General features: G+C 49.8%; 1 protein-coding gene across 3 annotated transcripts in view; it reads left to right on the top strand.

Annotated features, from left to right (window-relative positions):
• Nucleotides 1–669: 669 nt before the first annotated feature.
• Nucleotides 670–17715, top strand: part of mpped2a (metallophosphoesterase domain containing 2a) — a 155190-nt gene continuing 138144 nt past the window's right edge. Inside the window, exons 1-2 of one of the 3 annotated variants that reach the window (XM_071399897.1) lie at nucleotides 670–936; nucleotides 3672–3946. In XM_071399897.1, the coding sequence (XP_071255998.1) occupies nucleotides 3819–3946 (128 nt within the window). In that variant the 5' untranslated portion in view covers nucleotides 670–936; nucleotides 3672–3818. The other 2 variants (XM_071399899.1, XM_071399898.1) reach the window with 2 other exon arrangements.

Genomic DNA, 17715 nt, shown 5'->3' with positions numbered 1-17715 from the left:
GTTTTTTTCCCCCTCCATTTTATTCTGTGGCCACAACTATGAGTATAGGATGAGTCATCAACATTATTTGGGTATGAGTTGACAGAATATGAACTTTTAAAAGTGAGATTTTCACTGGACCATTACTTTAAATGTGAACAAATAATTGTGTTAAATCTATTACAGAAATCACTGCAGGATGACTGCTGTAGGCTACTGCTACTGGTGGACTGCTGCATATTTGGCTGCATGGTGGACAAACGATGTGACATTTGGAGAGTTCGTGGACTTGCAGCCACAGTATTGAATTCTGTATTATGGTTTTACTGAAGGAAATCGATAGCCGCATATTTTTTCCACTCTCCCAGTCAACTCCGTCACGTCTGTGGTGCCCTGCAAGTGTGAATTGCAGTAAACACTAAATACTCGTATACCTAAAGCAAGCCTATCATATCCATGCCAAAAGACAAGCCACGAATGGCGAGAGAATTAAAGTATATTTCCACGTGGAAATGTTGCTGACAGGTTCATGGTGGTTATCTGTCTTTCTAAATGGAATAGATTGAGCCAGCTTGCAGAAGCAGAAAACGGGTGTTTGAGACAAACGGGAGTGCGCACGCGCGCACATGTCTGCCTGTGCCCGTGCTCGAGCCCGCGTGCGAGGCTGTGCTCTCTCTGCTCTCTCTGACCCCAGTGGCAGTCCCATCTCACTACACCGCTCTCCAGCTTCTCCTCTGTCAGATCGAGGCTGCTCTCTCTCCCTCTTGCTCCCCCTCTCCGCTTCTGTCTGTCTCGTTTCCACAAGAGCCAGCCGAGGTCCCCCAGGGTCGAAGGTTCTGCCCTGCCCGCCCAGACTGCAACCCCTGCCGGCCTCCAAAATCGGCATTCTCCCGCATGGATCTGCGTCTTTTGACAGCGTAGAGGGCGACCCCGGGACACGTATCCGCCAGAACGAAGGTAGCTATATTCACCTCTGGCTTTGAAAATCGCAGGCATGGAGAGAATAAGAAAACATGACACAAAGCCGCAGGTTAGAGGTGCCTTGTCATTTACGAGGGAGAGCAAGAGGTTAGTGCAGATGGTTCGCTGACACTGACCACCTTTGTTGCTTTCTTTGTACGAGATGCCAGAACGCACAGTTCAGAGATCCTTTTTGTTCATTATTGAAAACAGCAATGTTATGGCAAGCGGTGCACTGAGCTAGTAATGCGTGGTACCATAGGGTCAATGTGTTTCATTCTCCCCGACTATAGTCATGTGGTGGTAAATAGTGGATTTATAATTTGAATGTGCATTTTAAAGTTAGGAACGTGTATGTTTGAATTGGAACAAATAGTAACTATAGTGTATTGGCGCGAAAGCATTTAATATGGGAAGCTAAAGCGTGCATTTAAAATGCATGGGCAGATTTAGCTACTTGAAGTAGCTAGTTGCAGCTAGCTATGTAGGCTACCAAGGTAAGCCATCATAGGCTATTGCAAAATACACACGTATGGAATATCTAGCTACCAATACCATGCATGCTCACTGTCTGCAGTTTCACGTTTTTCAATGGAGTGTTGCAAGCATTGGGCAAAGTTCACGGGTGTCTGTTTACAGTAGCCTAGGCTAGTGTAGGCCTATTGTAAACCGTACAATTTCAAGTCCACAGACAATTTGGAGATATTTTAATGCATGTATTGTTATCTTCTAGGCCTAAAGGGTGATAACTAAACACAGAGGGAGGGATTTTGCCTAATTGGTACATAGCCTTGGTCGCAATGTTGCTTTGGAGTTGATACAATGTATCTATATATCATGTGTATATATATACACATTGTATCATCTTATGTTGCTAATAGTACAATGTATCCTTGTGTATTGTTGCGTCGATAAATTGTATCAAAATTAAATTAAAATTAAATGGTATTCGTCACGTACACAGTGTACATACAGCATAGAGGCTATAAAAGGTTCCACGAAATTATTGTGTTAGCTCCCACAACAATGCAGTGCAAAAATCTATATCAATAATTTAAAAACGTCTGATTAAAAATGAAAATTAGTTTAGGTAATTAGCTTATACAAAGTAATGAACGGATATGTACACAATAGGATATACAGTATATATTATGAATGTGCTATGTCAAGTATGACTGTATTTACAAATATAAAGCAGTGTCTTCGTGGCTATCAAGCACTTATTAACACTGAAATTAATCCTCTCCTGAACTCGGCGACCGTTGTTTAGATTTTTCAATTAGTGATGGACTTTTACATTGAGGGGCACAGTAGGCTACCGGTCCTTGCTTCATCAGAGAGACAGTGCAAGTGGAGGTATCGTATAAAAAGCTTGCAGGTGCGATGTCAAGCCCACAGTGGCTACTTACTACTGACTATAATCAATCAGGGGTTGAGACAGGAGGGAGCGACACAAGGGTTGAGGGAGCACAGCAGAACTGAAGCACCGTTGAGCAAGCTTCCAAAGCGGCATGCGAAATCACACGACACCGGTAACTTGGGTCGTTTTCTTGTGTCAGTAACGTCAGTTTATGTTACTCTTAGTTCATAAACAATCGCACACTATTGTGATTTATGTAGGCTATTTAGGACATACCACTATTGATCTAGTTCTCTGATAGGTGAGTTTGTGCCTTAAATTAAAATCTTACTAACTGCATGACTATCAAAACGTATGTTTCTAAATCTTTATGGATATACATTTACAATTTGAAAGTAAACTGACTTTTGCAATGAACTATAATTCAATTTTAATTTAATATGATGAACTATAACCACATTGTAAAATTAGGATAGCATCAGACAATCTATGCTTCTGCATGCTGCAACTATTTAATTAGTACAATTTTATGCTCAAATTAATTTTTTATACTTTTATACTTTTTAATATTTGTTTTCAATGTCAAAATGATTTCTACATGTATTGTAATCCATTAATATGGTCATTTGCCATGTGTTTGAACAACCTGCAAAGGTCTCATTATTGCATCTGTTTATTGACCAATGGTTGGTCAGTTTAGTTATTTTGTCATACAGGATGAGTTTGTCTTCATCCTAAATAATAAATAAATGTTCAGGGAAATTACTGCAGAATCAAAGGTTTGTAGTTATTATTTTCTGATCGTCAGTTGACAGATGTTTTTAGATGGCCTAAATATCTGAAACTATTCTGGTTATTGAAATGACTGAATGTGTATTTTTTCTGTCCAGATTATTATAATATTTTTTTATAATACTATTGCAAAATTAGAATTGTTTGGTTTAATCTGTTTGACAAATCACGTCCTCAATCAACAAAAGGAGGGTTGTTACTGACTCTTTCAACTGTTCCTTATTTAGCAAATGAAGATGCAGTATTTCCCTATTTAATATTACGAGCACCTGCTTATAGTATCACTTCCCATCTACATACTGTATCTTCAGTATTTAGTACAATTTACAATTTTTACAAACATTTGCCAGGTTCACAGTTTACTGTCAATGTCCGTCATCACGGCAACCGCTGTTCAGGAAAAGGATTGTGTTTTGGTGTAGAGGAAGCTTGATGTGCGTACCTATTTACCAATCAGAATGGTCTATTCTTACTATTTCCATCACAGTCTCATCTACATTTACAGAAGTGCATGCTTGTGGTTTAAACTGTGGTTCAACCATGTTCTGTTTCTGTTTCTCCTCTCTTTGTTTCGCTTCAGATTGCTGTGTGGTTGTGGTTCAGTGTGGTTGGTCCGGTTTTGTACACGAGGCGGTTATAGTTCTGAGCAGCGGTTCTGAAGGATGACCGCTGAACGGTTCGGCCTTGGATCCTGGTGAACAGTGTCTGATGTCCGAACGGCGGAAGCATGGCTCATGGAATCGCCTCTCAGGGCAAAGTGACCATCACAGTGGACGAGTACAGCTCCAACCCCACGCAGGCCTTTACCCACTACAACATCAACCAGAGCCGCTTTCAACCTCCACATGTCCACATGTGAGTACACACACACACACACACACCACACACACACACACACACACACACACACACACACACACACACACACACACACACACACACACACACACACACACACACACACACACACACACACACACACACACACACACACACACACACACATTGTTTTCCTATTCCTTCTTACCAAACTTGTACTATGCAATGTTCTACCTGCAGGTTCTAGCTGTGTTGTAGGTTCTAGCTGTGTTGTAGGTTCTAGCTGTGTTGTAGGTTCTAGCTGTGTTGTAGGTTCTAGCTGTGTTGTAGGTTCTGGCTGTGTTGTAGGGTCTACTTGTGTTGTAGGTTCTAGCTGTGTTGTAGGTTCTAGCTGTGTTGTAGGTTCTGGCTGTGTTGTAGGGTCTACTTGTGTTGTAGGTTCTACTTGTGTTGTAGGTTCTAGCTGTGTTGTAGGTTCTAGCTGTGTTGTAGCCTATGACTAGCTGATAACAGCAGTCTTCTGAAGCATGGCATGGCGTCCCTACAGCATGTTCACTATGTCCACTCTGTCTATCAGGCTGTCCTCTTCCTTTATTCATCCAGCCACTTCTTTAACGTTACCGTTGTCTGGTCTGCTACCCAATGCCCTGCTTTTCATCAGCAGGCCAAAGTGCTCTGACCGGCGAATCTCCACCGCATGTGGTCAACAGAACGCTGTGGGCAGGGACGATGTGGCAGATTTATGTAAAAGGCATTGTAATATTTATGGTTTAAGCGGGCTCTTTTGCAGGCTGGTGCGAGGCTTGACGTTGCGCTCTACTCTGTGGTTGTCTGGATGCCTGGTCTGTGGTCTCTCTCTGACTCATCTTATGGTGTATGGACATGATGTTCTGACCGCTATACATCTGTCCTCCTGGTCCTTTTTTCACCATCAAATACCATTGGATCCTCCCATAGTTGTTTAAATGAACCATTGAAGCTAAATCTTTATATACCATGTCATGCAAATCATTTTTGTTACACATTATCACATCTGGTAATTTTCACCTTTTTAAAAAAGTATTTTGTTTCACCTTTATTTAACCAGGTAGGCCAGTTGAGAACAAGTTCTCATTTACAACTGCGACCTGGCCAAGATAAAGCAAAGCAGTGCAACACAAACAACAACACAGAGTTACACATGGAATAAACAAACATGCAGTCATTAATACAATAGAAAAGGTCTATATACAGTGTGTGCAAATGAGGTAGGATAAGGGAGGTAAGGTCCTTGTTTTGACATAGGAAATACCTGGTAAACAGTAACCACATTATACTGTAATTAGATAATACCTGAATGACCTGAACTACCTTTTTGTTTCTTTGGGATACAATAAGCTAAGCAGCATGATAAATACATGCATGTGTTTCCTGTACTCTTCTACAGGGCTGCCAGTATCTGAGGCATTCATTCTTTAACCTGTGTATGAGACTGAGACTGCTGCTGTATATTTACACACACACACACACACACACACACACACACACACACACACACACACACACACACACACACACACACACACACACACACACACACACACACACACACACACACACACACACACACACACACACACAAACCCCTCCCCCACCATGTAAGAGTGCTTATAGAATGCGTGCTCTGTTTAGATGGGGTAGATAATGATCAGATTGGCCCGGGGTTAGCCTAGCCCTACCGCTGCATCCACACTATTTAGACAGAAATAAAGACCTTGCTGCTCCTCCTGAACCAAAGAGAAAAAAGAGGAGAGATGGGGGTTGCCTTATGAAACTTTATCCTTGCTAATGTTTTTGCGCCGGGCGGACTGTCCAGGAGACACTATTTAGATGTCTGTGACTCGCAGCACAGCAGTGTCTCTTGTGTGGCAGGAACTGGAAGGTATTGCTGCTCTTTGATACACGCATGAAAACACACACACACACTCAGGGTGTATACACACACACACACACACACCGCGTTCCACACATTCAGACCCCATCAGCTGCAATTTCTTGCTAATGCTTGGTAACGTGACCCAGGAGTCAAAGTGAACATTCTTGAGAGCATGGGAGCCTCTCTGTGTCAGACAAACATAGCCCAGCCGTGTTTGTGTTGCTTTATTTTCCTGACTGTCTGTTTTCCCTTTCCCCTCCTTGTAGTCGTCCCATGAAGTGAAATGCTGAGCAACTTGGAACATGTGCTTTGAGTTGGGCCAGTAATCGCATCCAATTTGAGCGGGATGTGAGGGTAAAGTGCAGAGGAGGCCAGACAGTGAAGCAGGGAGTTTAGACTGGGACTAAGGGGACACTGGGAGTTTAGACTGGGACTAAGACACAGGGAGTGTAGACTGGGACTAAGGGGACACTGGACATTTAGACTGGGCTTAAGGAGATACTGGGAGTTTAGCCTGGGACTAAGAGGACACTGGGAGTTTAGACTGGGACTAAGAGGACACTGGGAGTTTAGACTGGGACTAAGAGGACACTGGGAGTTTAGACTGGGACTAAGAGGACACTGGACATTTAGACTGGGACTAAGGATAGACTGGATGTTTAGACTGGGACTAAGGAGGCACTGGGAGTTTAGACTGGGACTAAGGGGACACAGAGATTCGACTTGGACTAAGGGACACAGAGTTTAGACAGGGACTAAGGGGTCACTGGGCATTTAGACTGGGACTAAGGGGACACTGGGAGTTTAGACTGGGATTAAGGGGACACTGGGACTAAGAGGACACTGAGACTGGGACTAAGGGGAGACTGGGACGAAGGGGACACTGAGTTTAGACTGGGACTAAGGGGACACAGAGTTTAGACTGGGACTAAGGGGACACAGAGTTTAGACTGGGACGAAGGGGACACAGAGTTTAGATTGGGACGAAGGGGACACAGAGTTTAGACTGGGACGAAGGGGACACTGGGACTAAGGGGACACAGAGTTTAGACTGGGACTAAGGGGACACAGAGTTTAGACTGGGACGAAGGGGACACTGGGACTAAGGGGACACAGAGTTTAGACTGGGACTAAGGGGACACAGAGTTTAGACTGGGACGAAGGGGACACTGGGCTCTTTAAGGAGGTGGGGATGTAGCTGCTTAAAGGTTGACATGCGTCCAAGATCACTTTTTAACATACACACATACATGCAGTCAACCATGCAAACACACGCTGACACACGCACACACACACACACACACACACACACACACACACACACACACACACACACACACACACACACACACACACACACACACACACACACACACACACACACACACACACACTGAGACAGCTCTACACGGGAGCTCTTCTCGCTGCTTTTAAAACACAAACGCAGGCTCATTCACTAAACTACGATGCAGCAGAGTTCCTTTGTAGATGGTTTGGTAAAATGTGGAATTGCAGTGTTATTGTTGAATGTGGTGTTAGAATTACACATTCATTTGATCATGTGGAAATGGAATTTGAATCCCCAAAATAGGACTGAGTTGCATCATCTTTTTCCTTGTTCTTTAATTCCATATTTGATTCCGTTGTTCTTCCCCAGATGCCTCGTTAATTACTTTCAATCTCTGAATAATTGAGAAGCTCATAAAAGTGTGAATCATTTAACAACATCAACCCGTCTGTGTGTTCTGTATAAATGCTAAAGAACAGAATCAAAGCCATACAGTTGTGTTCATCAAAATGAACACACTCGGTTGGTTTTCTTCTGACAATTAGCCCAGCACATGTCTAGATATGTGCTGTTTGGTTTTGGACTGTCATAAGGTCCTCTTTGTGAATGAAGAGGGGTGTTTGGGGGAGAGAGGACTACTGATGGGTAGTGTGTCACATGACAGAAATCAGCAAACAAGCGGGGGCTTTTGGGATAGTAGCCTAATTGGGCTCCCGAATGGCGCAGCGGTCTAAGGCACTGCAATTCGGTGCTAGAGGCATCACTACAGACCCTGGTTCGATTCCAGGCTGTATCACAACCGGCCATGATTAGGAGCCCCATAGGGAAGCGCACAATTGGCCCAGCACCGTTCGGGTTAAGGTTTGGCCGGGGTAGGCCGTCATTGTAAAGAATTTAGTCTTAGTTGACTTGTTAGTTAAATAAAGGTTCAATAAAAAAAATGAAGCAGGGTACTTCCATCTCCCTTCTATGTGAATGTTAAGTCACTGCGTTTGATTCACATGCTTCGAATTTTCTGTAACAAAATAGGTTACAAATCACTTCAAAAACCTCTCTCTTCTCAAGTTACACATAATGAAACCCGCAGAATTAAATCAGTCCAGCCGAACCTGGCCCTTTACCACTGCTGGCCTCTGTACTCGTCCTCCGCCCGTTTTCCCTTTCCTCTCATCCGTTCCTCCCCCCTTCACCTTCTTTACTCTTTCCTCCCCTCACTTTCCTCCCCTCTTCCCCCTCTCTCCTTCCCTACTCAGACAGTTTCAGGAGAAGTACGTTTTCCCCTCGGTGGAAACTAAACAGACGGTCTCTCTTTGTTCCCGGGGCCCGCTGCTTCACCGTAGCCGGAATGGAGAGCTTTTGAATCAGGAGAACTCTTGATTGAGTTCCTCTCCTACCCTTGGCCCTGGCGCTACAGCAAGGGGGACAGGGGTTAAGTGACAGTTGACATTTGGCAGGTCTGTTGTTTTGAGATGGAAGCCATTTTGAGGTCCTTGAGATACTGGCCTTCCCACCCCAGGACGCCGTGGCGGAGGGAATGTCTCCATGATGACGCTTCCTGTGTCGTTAGGAATAGACGCCTTTCATGTCGCAAGTCCTAGACCACTGCCTTGTGCCCTCGTTTGATTTAATATTCACTGAGCTTTTGTTGAAGCAGTTTGCATTTACAATGTCAAATTGAGCCTGACATCCCTCTGGTGAAGACATTATAATGTGTAAAAAGGCAACGTACTTTCCATTTTGCAGCTTGGTAAAAGCTTGACAAATATTAGGTAAATGTATGTGGTGGATGTGGGTCGGTGTGGGTCCGTGTGGGTCCGTGTGGGGGTAGTTTGTATGTGCTTGAAGCGCTTTATGAGTGTGGATATGTTGCTACCACATCCTGTAGTCTGTTTTGGCACCGTTCTGCACAGGTATCAGACTGACGATGTATATTCAGACTAATAACAGTTCATTCCTCTGTGTCGGCTCTAAATCCTGAAATCCCTGGTATTGTGCTTGTGTATGTGTGAGGCTGCAGAAACAAACACACACACACCACTGTAATATGCTCTGTCTGTGCCCATCCCCCCTGTAGCCAGAGGCCTGTCAGCAGCACAATTAAGGGCTGTGGCGTAATGAAAGGAACATTAGCAGAAGCAATTTATTCCTCAATGAAGCGCCGGAAGGTTCCGTCCGTGGTGATATTAAACACAGGCTTTGTGTTCCATACTTTCCCATTATGGCAGGACTAACAGGGAGGGGCCAGCAGGACTAACAGGGAGGGGCCAGCAGGACTAACAGGGAGGGGTCAGCGGGACTAACAGGGAGGGGCCAGCGGGACTAACAGGAAGGGGCCAGCGGGACTAACAGGGAGGGGCCGGCAGGACTAACAGGGAGGGGCCAGCGGGACTAACAGGAAGGGGCCAGCGGGACTAACAGGGAGGGGCCGGCAGGACTAACAGGGAGGGGCCAGCGGGACTAACAGGGAGGGGCCAGCGGGACTAACAGGTAGGGGCCAGCAGGACTAACAGGGAGGAGCCAGCGGGACTAACAGGGAGGGGTCAGCGGGACTAACAGGTAGGGGCCAGCGGGACTAACAGGGAGGGGCCAGCGGGACTAACAGGGAGGGGTCAGCGGGACTAACAGGGAGGGGCCAGCGGGACTAACAGGGAGGGGCCAGCGGGACTAACAGGGAGGGGCCAGCGGGACTAACAGGGAGGGGCCAGCAGGACTAACAGGGAGGGGCCAGCGGGACTAACAGGGAGGGGCCAGCGGGACTAACAGGGAGGGGCCAGCGGGACTAACAGGGAGGGGCCAGCGGGACTAACAGGGAGGGGTCAGCGGGACTAACAGGGAGGGGCCAGCGGGACTAACAGGGAGGGGCCAGCGGGACTAACAGGGAGGGGCCAGCGGGACTAACAGGGAGGGGCCAGCGGGACTAACAGGGAGGGGCCAGCGGGACTAACAGGGAGGGGCCAGCGGGACTATCAGGGAGGGGTCAGCAGGACTATCAGGGAGGGGCCAGCGGGACTAACAGGGAGGGGCCAGCGGGACTAAGGGAGGGGCCAGCAGTACTAAGGGAGGGGCCAGCAGGTCCTCTACTAGATACAGAGGGGGACAGGGAGGGGCCAGCAGGTCCTCTACTAATCAAATCAAATCACATTTATTTATATAGCCCTTCGTACATCAGCTGATATCTCAAATTGCTGTACAGAAACCCAGCCTAAAACCCCAAACAGCAAGCAATGCAGGTGTAGAAGCACGGAGGGGCCACAGAGATACTAGATACAGAGGGGGACAGGGAGGGGCCAGCATGTCCTCTACTAGATACAGAGAGGGACAAGGAGGGGCCAGCAGGTCCTCTACTAGATACAGAGGGGACAGGGAGGGGCCAGCAGGTCCTCTACTAGATACAGGGAGGGACAGGGAGGGGCCAGCAGGTCCTCTACTAGATACAGAGGGGGACAGGGAGGGGCCAGCAGGTCCTCTACTAGATACAGAGGGGGACAGGGAGGGGCCAGCAGGTCCTCTACTAGATACAGAGGGGGACAGGGAGGGGCCAGCAGGTCCTCTACTAGATACAGAGGGGGACAGGGAGGGGCCAGCAGGTCCTCTACTAGATACAGAGGGGGACAGGGAGGGGCCAGCAGGTCCTCTACTAGATACAGAGGGGGACAGGGAGGGGCCAGCAGGTCCTCTACTAGATACAGGGAGGGACAGGGAGGGGCCAGCAGGTCCTCTACTAGATACAGAGAGGGACAGGGAGGGGCCAGCAGGACCTCTACTAGATACAGAGAGGGACAGGGAGGGGCCAGCAGGTCCTCTACTAGATACAGAGGGGACAGGGAGGGGCCAGCAGGTCCTCTACTAGATACAGAGAGGGACAGGGAGGGGCCAGCAGGTCCTCTACTAGATACAGAGGGGACAGGGAGGGGCCAGCAGGTCCTCTACTAGATACAGAGGGGGACAGGGAGGGGCCAGCAGGTCCTCTACTAGATACAGAGGGTGACAGGGAGGGGCCAGCAGGTCCTCTACTAGATACAGAGGGGGATAGGGAGGGGCCAGCAGGTCCTCTACTAGATACAGAGGGGGACAGGGAGGGGCCAGCAGGTCCTCTACTAGATACAGAGGGGGACAGGGAGGGGCCAGCAGGTCCTCTACTAGATACAGAGGGGGACAGGGAGGGGCCAGCAGGTCCTCTACTAGATACAGAGGGGGACAGGGAGGGGCCAGCAGGTCCTCTACTAGATACAGAGGGGGACAGGGAGGGGCCAGCAGGTCCTCTACTAGATGCAGAGGGGGACAGGGAGGGGCCAGCAGGTCCTCTACTAGATACAGAGGGGGACAGGGAGGGGCCAGCAGGTCCTCTACTAGATACAGAGGGGGACAGGGAGGGGCCAGCAGGTCCTCTACTAGATACAGAGGGGGATAGGGAGGGGCCAGCAGGTCCTCTACTAGATACAGAGGGGGACAGGGAGGGGCCAGCAGGTCCTCTACTAGATACAGAGGGGGACAGGGAGGGGCCAGCAGGTCCTCTACTAGATGCAGAGGGGGACAGGGAGGGGCCAGCAGGTCCTCTACTAGATACAGAGGGGGACAGGGAGGGGCCAGCAGGTCCTCTACTAGATACAGAGGGGGACAAGGAGGGGCCAGCAGGTCCTCTACTAGATACAGAGGGGGACAGGGAGGGGCCAGCAGGTCCTTTACTAGATACAGAGGGGGACAGGGAGGGGCCAGCAGGTCCTCTACTAGATACAGAGGGGGACAGGGAGGGGCCAGCAGGTCCTCTACTAGATACAGAGGGGACAGGGAGGGGCCAGCAGGTCCTCTACTAGATACAGAGGGGGACAGGGAGGGGCCAGCAGGTCCTCTACTAGATACAGAGGGGGACAGGGAGGGGCCAGCAGGTCCTCTACTAGATACAGAGGGGGACAGGGAGGGGCCAGCAGGTCCTCTACTAGATACAGAGAGGGACAGGGAGGGGCCAGCAGGTCCTCTACTAGATACAGAGGGGGACAGGGAGGGGCCAGCAGGTCCTCTACTAGATACAGAGAGGGACAAGGAGGGGCCAGCAGGTCCTCTACTAGATACAGGGGGGGACAGGGAGGGGCCAGCAGGTCCTCTACTAGATACAGAGAGGGACAAGGAGGGGCCAGCAGGTCCTCTACTAGATACAGGGAGGGACAGGGAGATTGAAGGAAAGACCATAACATGTTTGTTTACTAGTATTATTTTACATTTGGATTGTGTGCCTGTATTTTAGATTTCCCTGTTTCCTCATTCTGCCTCTCTGTCCATTCTTTTCTTTCTTCACCTTACTCACTCTCTCTCCTCTCTCTCTCCTCTCTCTCTCCTCTCTCTCCTCTCTCTCCTCTCTTTCCTCTCTCTGTTATTTCTGTGTTCATTTTGTTCCTCTGTAGTTTATTGAATTAGAGGACAGCTGAAACGCAGAAGATAAGAGGCACTCTCTGCTCCTCTCCTAGAAATGGTATTGCTCTGTGGATGATTGAGCGTGGGTGGGGGTTGTGTGTGTGACTGTGTGTGGAGCGCGCGTGCCTGTTTGAGCGTGGGTGGGGGTTGTGTGTGTGACTGTGTGTGGAGCGCGCGTGCATGTTTGAGCGTGGGTGGGGGTTGTGTGTGTGACTGTGTGTGGAGCGCGCGTGCCTGTTTGAGCGTGGGTGGGGGTTGTGTGTGTGACTGTGTGTGGAGCGCGCGTGCCTGTTTGAGCGTGGGTGGGGGTTGTGTGTGTGACTGTGTGTGGAGCGCGCGTGCCTGTTTGAGCGTGGGTGGGGGTTGTGTGTGTGACTGTGTGTGGAGCGCGCGTGCCTGTTTGAGCGTGGGTGGGGGTTGTGTGTGTGACTGTGTGTGGAGCGCGCGTGCCTGTTTGAGCGTGGGTGGGGGTTGTGTGTGTGACTGTGTGTGGAGCGCGCGTGCCTGTTTGAGCGTGGGTGGGGGTTGTGTGTGTGACTGTGTGTGGAGCGCGCGTGCATGTTTGAGCGTGGGTGGGGGTTGTGTGTGTGACTGTGTGTGGAGCGCGCGTGCCTGTTTGAGCGTGGGTGGGGGTTGTGTGTGTGACTGTGTGTGGAGCGCGCGTGCCTGTTTGAGCGTGGGTGGGGGTTGTGTGTGTGACTGTGTGTGGAGCGCGCGTGCATGTTTGAGCGTGGGTGGGGGTTGTGTGTGTGACTGTGTGTGGAGCGCGCGTGCCTGTTTGAGCGTGGGTGGGGGTTGTGTGTGTGACTGTGTGTGGAGCGCGCGTGCCTGTTTGAGCGTGGGTGGGGGTTGTGTGTGTGACTGTGTGTGGAGCGCGCGTGCCTGTTTGAGCGTGGGTGGGGGTTGTGTGTGTGACTGTGTGTGGAGCGCGCGTGCCTGTTTGAGCGTGGGTGGGGGTTGTGTGTGTGACTGTGTGTGGAGCGCGCGTGCCTGTTTGAGCGTGGGTGGGGGTTGTGTGTGTGACTGTGTGTGGAGCGCGCGTGCCTGTTTGAGCGTGGGTGGGGGTTGTGTGTGTGACTGTGTGTGGAGCGCGCGTGCCTGTTTGAGCGTGGGTGGGGGTTGTGTGTGTGACTGTGTGTGGAGCGCGCGTGCCTGTTTGAGCGTGGGTGGGGGTTGTGTGTGTGACTGTGTGTGGAGCGCGCGTGCCTGTTTGAGCGTGGGTGGGGGTTGTGTGTGTGACTGTGTGTGGAGCGCGCGTGCCTGTTTGAGCGTGGGTGGGGGTTGTGTGTGTGACTGTGTGTGGAGCGCGCGTGCCTGTTTGAGCGTGGGTGGGGGTTGTGTGTGTGACTGTGTGTGGAGCGCGCGTGCCTGTTTGAGCGTGGGTGGGGGTTGTGTGTGTGACTGTGTGTGGAGCGCGCGTGCCTGTTTGAGCGTGGGTGGGGGTTGTGTGTGTGACTGTGTGTGGAGCGCGCGTGCCTGTTTGAGCGTGGGTGGGGGTTGTGTGTGTGACTGTGTGTGGAGCGCGCGTGCCTGTTTGAGCGTGGGTGGGGGTTGTGTGTGTGACTGTGTGTGGAGCGCGCGTGCCTGTTTGAGCGTGGGTGGGGGTTGTGTGTGTGACTGTGTGTGGAGCGCGCGTGCCTGTTTGAGCGTGGGTGGGGGTTGTGTGTGTGACTGTGTGTGGAGCGCGCGTGCCTGTTTGAGCGTGGGTGGGGGTTGTGTGTGTGACTGTGTGTGGAGCGCGCGTGCCTGTTTGAGCGTGGGTGGGGGTTGTGTGTGTGACTGTGTGTGGAGCGCGCGTGCCTGTTTGAGCGTGGGTGGGGGTTGTGTGTGTGACTGTGTGTGGAGCGCGCGTGCCTGTTTGAGCGTGGGTGGGGGTTGTGTGTGTGACTGTGTGTGGAGCGCGCGTGCCTGTTTGAGCGTGGGTGGGGGTTGTGTGTGTGACTGTGTGTGGAGCGCGCGTGCCTGTTTGAGCGTGGGTGGGGGTTGTGTGTGTGACTGTGTGTGGAGCGCGCGTGCCTGTTTGAGCGTGGGTGGGGGTTGTGTGTGTGACTGTGTGTGGAGCGCGCGTGCCTGTTTGAGCGTGGGTGGGGGTTGTGTGTGTGACTGTGTGTGGAGCGCGCGTGCCTGTTTGAGCGTGGGTGGGGGTTGTGTGTGTGACTGTGTGTGGAGCGCGCGTGCCTGTTTGAGCGTGGGTGGGGGTTGTGTGTGTGACTGTGTGTGGAGCGCGCGTGCCTGTTTGAGCGTGGGTGGGGGTTGTGTGTGTGACTGTGTGTGGAGCGCGCGTGCCTGTTTGAGCGTGGGTGGGGGTTGTGTGTGTGACTGTGTGTGGAGCGCGCGTGCCTGTTTGAGCGTGGGTGGGGGTTGTGTGTGTGACTGTGTGTGGAGCGCGCGTGCATGTTTGAGCGTGGGTGGGGGTTGTGTGTGTGACTGTGTGTGGAGCGCGCGTGCCTGTTTGAGCGTGGGTGGGGGTTGTGTGTGTGACTGTGTGTGGAGCGCGCGTGCCTGTTTGAGCGTGGGTGGGGGTTGTGTGTGTGACTGTGTGTGGAGCGCGCGTGCCTGTTTGAGCGTGGGTGGGGGTTGTGTGTGTGACTGTGTGTGGAGCGCGCGTGCCTGTTTGAGCGTGGGTGGGGGTTGTGTGTGTGACTGTGTGTGGAGCGCGCGTGCCTGTTTGAGCGTGGGTGGGGGTTGTGTGTGTGACTGTGTGTGGAGCGCGCGTGCCTGTTTGAGCGTGGGTGGGGGTTGTGTGTGTGACTGTGTGTGGAGCGCGCGTGCCTGTTTGAGCGTGGGTGGGGGTTGTGTGTGTGACTGTGTGTGGAGCGCGCGTGCCTGTTTGAGCGTGGGTGGGGGTTGTGTGTGTGACTGTGTGTGGAGCGCGCGTGCATGTTTGAGCGTGGGTGGGGGTTGTGTGTGTGACTGTGTGTGGAGCGCGCGTGCCTGTTTGAGCGTGGGTGGGGGTTGTGTGTGTGACTGTGTGTGGAGCGCGCGTGCCTGTTTGAGCGTGGGTGGGGGTTGTGTGTGTGACTGTGTGTGGGTTGATAGGGTGAATGCGGACCAATATGTTTAGATGTTTGACCTGGATGAGCAATAAAGGAAGAACAGGTAGAGAGGAAGGAACAGAGGTAAATATTTGTTAGCAGGTCAGCCAGGCAGTGATCATTATCTTTGTCATTTGCCCCCATGGCGTTTAGAGCTCAGGAGATGGTGATCTGGTTGTAGGATGCACACACAAATACACACTCTCTTGTTGTCTTGCTGTGTCCCTTCAACCCACATATGAACTCCCTTACACACACACACACACACACACACACACACACACACACACACACACACACACACACACACACACACACACACACACACACACACACACACACACACACCAGCTTTTCCCCTTGATCTTGCTCTCTCTCACACACAGTCCCAGTGGCATACAGTAGTTCTGAGAGGGGTGATAAGGAGGAACAGTCCATTTGTGGTGGTTGATCTGTGCTGTGGTGATGCTATCCCCATCAAAGGAACAGATCCATTGAGGAGTCTCTTTCTCTCTCTCTACCTCTCTCTTTCTCTTTCTCTCTCTACCTCTCTCTTTCTCTCTCTTTCTCTCTCTAACTCTCTCTCTCTCCATCTCTCTCTCCCTCTCTTTCTCTTTCTCTACCTATCTCTCTCTCTCGCTCCTTCTCACTACCTCTCTTGCTCTTTCTCACTACCTCTCTCTTTCTCTCTCGCTCTCTCTCTCTCTCTACCTCTATCTCGCTCTCTCTCTCTACCTCTCTCTTGCTCTCTCTCTATCTCTCTCACTCTACTTCTCTCTCTCTCACTCTACTTCTTTCTCTCTAACTCTCTCACTCTCTCTCTACCTCTCTCTTTCTCTCGCTATCTCTCTCTCACTACTTCTCTCTCTCTCTAACTCTCTCTCTCTCACTCTCTCTCTACCGCTCTCTTTCTTTCTCTACCTCTCTCTCTACTTCTCTCACTCTCTCTCCCTCTCTCTTGCTCTCTCACTCTACCTCTCTCTCTCTCTACATCTTTATCTCGCTAACTCTCTACCTCTCTCTCTCTCTCTCTCTCTCTCTCTCTCACTAACTCTCTCTCTCTCTTTCTCTCTGTCTCTCTCTTTCTCTCTCGCTCTCTCTCTACCTCTCAGAGTAGCCAACATTCTCCACTATTGCACACCTCTAATACACAGACTATAAACTAATGGGATTTAGAAGGTCATGCACACCTCTAATACACAGACTATAAACTAATGGCATTGAGAAGGTCATGCACACCTCTAATACACAGACTATAAACTAATGGCATTTAGAAGGTCATGCACACCTCCAATACACAGACTATAAACTAATGGCATGGAGAAGGTCATGCACACCTCCAATACACAGACTATAAACTAATGGCATTTACAAGGTCATGCACATCTCTAATACACAGACTATAAACTAATGTGATTTAGAAGGTCATGCACACCTCTAATACACAGACTATAAACTAATGTGATTTAGAAGGTCATGCACACCTCTAATACACAGACTATAAACTAATGTGATTTAGAAGGTCATGCACACCTCCAATACCCCGACTATAAACTAATGGCATTGAGAAGGTCATGCACACCTCTAATACACAGACTATAAACTAATGGCATTTAGAAGGTCATGTACACCTCTAATACCCCGACTATAAACTAATGGCATTTAGAAGGTCATGTACACCTCTAATACACAGACTATAAACTAATGGCATTTAGAAGGTCATGCACACCTCTAATACCCCGACTATAAACTAATGGCATTTAGAAGGTCATGTACACCTCTAATACACAGACTATAAACTAATGGGATTTTGAAGGTCATGTACACCTCTAATACACAGACTATAAACTAATGGCATTTAGAAGGTCATGTACACCTCTAATACCCCGACTATAAACTAATGGCATTTAGAAGGTCATGTACACCTCTAATACACAGACTATAAACTAATGGCATTTAGAAGGTCATGCACACCTCTAATACACAGACTATAAACTAATGGCATTTAGAAGGTCATGTACACCTCTAATACACAGACTATAAACTAATGGCATTTAGAAGGTCATGCACACCTCTAATACCCCGACTATAAACTAATGGCATTTAGAAGGTCATGCACACCTCTAATACACAGACTATAAACTAATGGCATTTAGAA

This window comes from Salvelinus alpinus, chromosome 5 (genome assembly GCF_045679555.1).
Source record: "Salvelinus alpinus chromosome 5, SLU_Salpinus.1, whole genome shotgun sequence".
Classification (NCBI taxonomy): Eukaryota; Metazoa; Chordata; class Actinopteri; order Salmoniformes; family Salmonidae; genus Salvelinus; species Salvelinus alpinus.
Note: the sequence above shows the minus strand (reverse complement) of the source record. Positions and strands in the feature narration are given on the sequence as shown.